Source organism: Alligator sinensis, unplaced genomic scaffold (genome assembly GCF_000455745.1).
Source record: "Alligator sinensis unplaced genomic scaffold, ASM45574v1 scaffold137_1, whole genome shotgun sequence".
NCBI classification, from domain to species: Eukaryota; Metazoa; Chordata; order Crocodylia; family Alligatoridae; genus Alligator; species Alligator sinensis.
Genome location: NW_005842545.1, coordinates 1,063,948 through 1,069,441, shown reverse-complemented (window position 1 = coordinate 1,069,441; position 5,494 = coordinate 1,063,948). Strand labels below are relative to the sequence as shown.

The 5,494-nt window shown below is 60.0% G+C and overlaps 1 protein-coding gene across 1 annotated transcript in view; it reads right to left on the bottom strand.

Annotated features, from left to right (window-relative positions):
* The window catches only part of LOC102375077 (host cell factor 1), a 22,300-nt gene that overhangs the window by 16,442 nt on the left and 364 nt on the right, over positions 1-5,494 (bottom strand). The window contains exons 2-6 of the mRNA XM_025213674.1: positions 4,693-4,949; positions 2,812-2,960; positions 1,739-1,899; positions 788-996; positions 27-111 (exon numbers count right to left, since the gene is read on the bottom strand). Coding sequence (XP_025069459.1) covers positions 27-111; positions 788-996; positions 1,739-1,899; positions 2,812-2,960; positions 4,693-4,949 — 861 coding nt within the window. The remainder of the gene's footprint in view (positions 1-26; positions 112-787; positions 997-1,738; positions 1,900-2,811; positions 2,961-4,692; positions 4,950-5,494) is intronic.

The window sequence follows — 5,494 nt, the reverse complement described above, 5'->3', positions numbered from 1 at the left end:
GGTGGAATGGAAGAAAGGGGCCTTACTTATTGCCAATGGTGGTGGCAGAATGCAGGCTGCGGGGCAGGGGTGCTACTCCACTCAGGCTGGGCTTGTTCCATGTCAGGGTCTCTGCAGAGGAGGAGGGTGGAGAGAGGGCAGACACTAAGACCCCATCCACAACCCCTCTGCTTTCACTCCCAGCCCTGCCTCCCAGCCCAGAGAACTCCAATATCCAGGCTCCCGAGCCCCCTTGCTGTAGCCCTACAGACCCTTTTTGCCTCCCAGAACCATAAGAACCCAGTCATCTAGTCTCCCAGACACCCCACTTTCACCCTGCAGGTTCCACTCCCCACTCAAGAGAACGCAGTATCCAGGCTCCCAACTATCACCTCCCCAGACCTAATTCCCCCTAAAGAACCCAGGCACCTGGGATCCCAGCTTTCACCTCCCCAGACCTTACACCCCCTTAGAGAACCCAGGTGTCTAGGCTTCCAGTTCCCATTGCCTTCAACCACCATACCCTCCCCATAACCCATCCAGAACAGAGAGAGAACCCAGGTGGCTGGGGTCCCACTCCCCTGCTCTCATCTCCCCAGCCTCTACTCAGGTACCCAGGCTGCCAGCATCACTAGCCCACCAGATCCACCTCCCTTCCCCAAGCAAGGAGAAGAACCCAAGTAGCTGGGCTCCCAACCCCATGCTCTTCCCAACCACCCTAAGAAAAAGAAAGAACCCAGCATCTAGGTTCCCTGTTCCTTTGCTCTAACCTGCCTAGTGGGAAGGGAACCCAGGTGCCCAGACTCACCAATATCAAGGGTCCAGAGGTCGCCAAGGCGGCAGCCACTCATGCCACCATAGATGACAAGCTTGGACTTGCGGGTGTCACGCTCAGTGTAGACCACAGCTGTGTGGGACTCACGGGGTGGTGGCAACACCCCATACGTGATGGGGATGTCCCAGGCCACCACACCTGAGCCTGCCCGCAGTTCCAGCAAGTACAGGTCATTCAGGTACCTGCAGGGGAGTAGGAGGGCAGTCAGCAGACGCATCAGGATTCCCCCAGCACAGAACAGGATCCCCAGCATTCCCAGACCAGAGGCCAGGCTCTTGCAGGCGCCCCACCCTACCCTGGCAGAGACCAGGCTCCCCCAGACCCCTCCACCAGCACAGGCCAGCTGAGGCCAAGAACCCCTCGGACCCTCCCAGCAAAGATCCAGAAACCCCCAAGCTTCCCAGACCACAGGCCAGCCTTCTCCAACCAAGGCCAAGATTCGCTGGCTTCCCAGACCACAGACCAGCTTCCTGTCAGACCTCCAACCCCACTCCTCCCCCCAGCAGAGGCCAGGCCCCCGCCCCCCCAGTTGAGGTCAGGCCCCTCCAGCTCCCTCCCTCAGCACAGGCCAGGCTCTCCAGTGGAGCTAAGGGACCCCCACACCCTATCCCAGCATCAGGGTGGTATAGATGAGAAAAAGCATGCATTCCCACGCAGCTCCACTAGAGGCCCCCCTTGCCCCAGAGTTGAGAGGGGACCCAGCCATCTAGGCTATTCTGCTCTAAGACTAGCTCTCAAAGAGGACCCAAAAGTCCTGGATCCTCTGCTAGAGGCACTGGCTCCCATTAGAGAACCCAGGCATCTGGGCTCCTATCTCCTCTCCTCTATGCATGCCAAACAGGCCTGTCCCCTTGCAGAGCTGGGAGAGAAACCAGAAGTCTGGACTCCATCTCCACCTTGGGTAACCCCAGCATCTGGACAAACCTGGGGATGTTGTTCTTGGGGTCTTCACTGTCATTGGCTAGCCCCCCAAAGAGGTAGCACTTGTTGCCAACCAGTGAGAAGCTGTGGCCCAGGCGGGGGCAGGGTGGAGGCCCATTCTTGGGGGTCTTTGCCTTCAGCCTCTTCCACTCCCAGCGGCTGGCCTGCAGGGGGGGAGCGTCACAGCGTGTTTGTGGAGGGGGCAACGAACAGTCCCCCCTTGCCCCTGCCCCATCTTTTGCCAGTGGCTTCTAGGAACCAGGAAAGGACCCAGGTATCCCACCCCCACTCCTGCTTCCCAGCTACAATACAACTCAGAAGGGAGAGGGGACCCAGGAGTCCAGGTCCTCTGCCACCTTCTCTAATAGACTGGGACTGCACCCTGGTGCCCTGGTTCTCAGCCCCCCACTCCAGCTAAAACACAGCCTAGATGTCTGGGTTCACTGTGCTGTAATCTAAGGTACTATCCCCTCCCTGCACCTTACTGGGCTTGAACTCAGACATTTGGGCTCCCCTTCAGCCCCAGAAAACCTGACATCCTGCAGGGATAGAATCCAGGTGTCCTGCCCTCCTACCCCAGCCCCGCAGTGTCAGGCCACCCATAACCCAGGTGTGGGACCCTGGCATTCTGCCTCCACAACCCTCTCCCCTGCTGTCAGGTTCCACCCCCACAGCCCAGATCATGGGAGCCTGGTGTCCTGTCTCCCCAGGTCCCTGCCCCTCCCCCCAGCTCACCCCCACAGGTTCCCTATCCCACCCCCTCCAGTGTCAGGGCCCTGCATAGCCTAGAGCATGGGATCCTGGTGACCTGGCCGCCCGACTCCCTGCCCCCCTCTCCCTCATCTCAGGTCCCTTCTAACCCAGAGTGTGGGACCCCACCCACCTGCTCCTCCAGCCCAGAGCATAGGATACTGGTGTCTGCCCCCCCGCCACCCACCAGCCCACATGTTGGGATCCCAATGTCCTGCCTGCCCCACTAACTCCCCTCCCCCAAATTTTAGACCCCTTCCCAGCCCAAAACATGGGACCCCTGTGTCAGCCCAGAGGTCGCATCTGCGGCCCCCCCCACCTCGCACCTGGAGTTCATAGAGGTCGTTGCTGTACTTGCCATACTCCACCATGCCACCGAAGACCAGCAGGCGGGTGCCATCGCACACAAAGCCGTAGGCGGCACAGCCTGGCGGGATGTCTCCCCGCACAGCTGGGATGAACCACTGGTTGGTGGCTGCCGGTGAGATTTGGGGGGGTGGGGGGGTGTTGGTCAGTTCAATGCCTTGAGAACCTTCATACTGGGGTACCTGTACTGCCCCTGCCTGCTTAGTCCAGAATAAACCCAGGCATCCAGGCTCCCCCCTCTACCAAAACCCCTGAGAACAACAATACTGAAAACTTTTATGGGTGGGGGACGACACGACGACGGACGGACGACACGCGACCCAGAGCTGCCCCCATCCCAGAAGCTGGCAAGACTAAATAATCCTACTTCAGGGGGCGAAAAGGTAGGGATCCCAGGTGTCCAGGTAACCAGACTAGGGCTCAGCCCCAGGTGGAACTGTTCCCTCTCCCAACTGCTGTGAGGGGTGGGGAAGGGGATGGAACCCAGGTGTCCAGGGGCTACACTCCAACTAGAAGCTAAGAAGTGGCTGCAGGGGAGGGGGTTTTGAACCCAGGTGTCTGGGTCAGGAAGCTCTATGCTGAGACAGCAGAAGGGTGGTGTCTGGGACAGAGATGGCTTAAACACCAAACCTTGGGACCCTGGGAGACAGTTGAACCTAGGTGTCCAAGCAGAGAGCGGGGGTAACACTCTACAGCTCACCCCCTGCAAGCTACCCCCTGCTCTGGAAGCAGCGGATGGAACCCAGGAGTCCAGCAGAGACACCCCCCCTCCTCTTCTCATATTTGAAGAGGAAACACCTGCATGACAGGGGTGGTGTTTCCCCCAAGGAGGGGAAAGGAACCTGGTGGGTGGGGGTCAATCAAGTCTTTAACTCCCTTGCCTTCTGACACACACTTAGGGAGCTGGACACATGGGTCCTCTCCCTGCTTCAAGCAGATCCAGGGCCCAGATGCCTGTGTGTCCCCTGACCCTGGCTTAAATTACAAAGAGCTGGAGTCAGGGGAGCCAAGGGGAGGGCAGGTTTTGGGGCTACGCTGGGCCCTGCCCCAGTGGCCTTCATGAGGGGAACACCAATGGGAGGGGAAAGAGAACCCCCCCACGCCCTGCAGCTAGGGGGGGTGGAGCCCTAACCCCCCCACAAGCATCTCAGTGCCCCCCCAGAGCTAATAAAACCTGTCCACCCCGCCTCCCACCCAAGCAGAGCAAAGGGTTAGCAGCACCACTGTTTTAAATTTGAATTTGGCGGGGGAGAGGAGATGGGGACACACACACACACACACACACACACACGCATAGGCAAGATTGTCTCACTAAGATGGGGGGGTGCAGAAAGTGTCAGAGGAGGAGCTGTCAGGGAGAGGGGGAAACAGGTGGGAAAACAGCCCACTCCCACACACACCAATACCCACTACAAGAGGGGCAACATACCCCTTGTAAACAACCTCTGTGCCCCCAACAGGGAAGCAGTAACCCTCTCACAGTGTGACAGTTACCCACAAACAGCTGTCAACCCCCTCCCGAAAAACCCCAAGAGGAGACCCACTGCCAGCTACAGGGAGGAGGCCCCTAGGCAGGGGGAGGCAGACACCTGTTATTGTAGGCCTATGCCCTGGGGAGATCCCACATTGGAGGAAGGAAAGAGGCAGGGTATATAGCATGATGTCATTCCCCCCACCCACTTTGTACTAGAGGGGAGGGAGCAGACAGGCAGGGGAGAGCTGGACCATCCCATTGACCCCCCCACCATGCCACCCCAACTTTGGGAGACCACACATGGGGAAGGTGGTGGGGTCTAGTGTTCCACCAAGCCATCCTGCAGGGGCAGACAGGGGACTCTCACCAGTGTTATAGACGTGCAGCTCATCCACGATGCCCTCGTTGCCACCACCAAAGACGACGATGAGCTCCTTGATGGCCACAGCGCGGTGGCCATGGCGGGGCCGCGGCACAGGACCAGACCAGCCCACCACCCGCTTCCAGCGCGGCTGCAGCAGCCCCAGGCTGGGAGCAGCCCCAGAGGTCCCGTCGGCTGGGGAGGCCCCCCCGGGGGTGGCAGGCGACACCGCAGTGGCCATTGATGGCCCCCCTTGAGCGGTCCTGGGGGCAGTGGGGGAGGGGGTTGTTAGTTTGGGATGGGGCCAAGGCTACTGCAATCCCTCCTCTCCAGCAACCTTTGCCCACTTGCCCTGGCTTAGGGGGTAACCCCTCCTCAATGGAGCAGTTACCCCCCTGCAGCAGCTTCAACCCCCCCGATCTATGAAAAGAGCAAAAGTCCACCCGATGGGGATGGGGCAAATGCCCCCCTCCATGAAGCAGGCACTTCTCCCCCCTTCCAGGAAGGGGGAGGATTCCCCCAGTGGGGACAGTTAGCCCCCCTGCCTGACACAGGGGGGCAATTACTTCAGGAGATGGAGTTACTTCAAAAAGGGGGACAACTACCCTCCACCCCAGCAGGCAGTTGTAACGCCCTCACACACGGGAGCAATTACCCTACTGCCCCTCCTCCCTCTGACAGGACACCCCCCCTTGGAGGGGCAACTAACCCCCCCACGGGGCAAGTCCCCTCCCCTCAGCGCGGGTCCCTGGGAGCCGCCATCTTGTGCTGCCCGAACGGAAAATGGCGGCCGCCGCCGCCGCCTCGC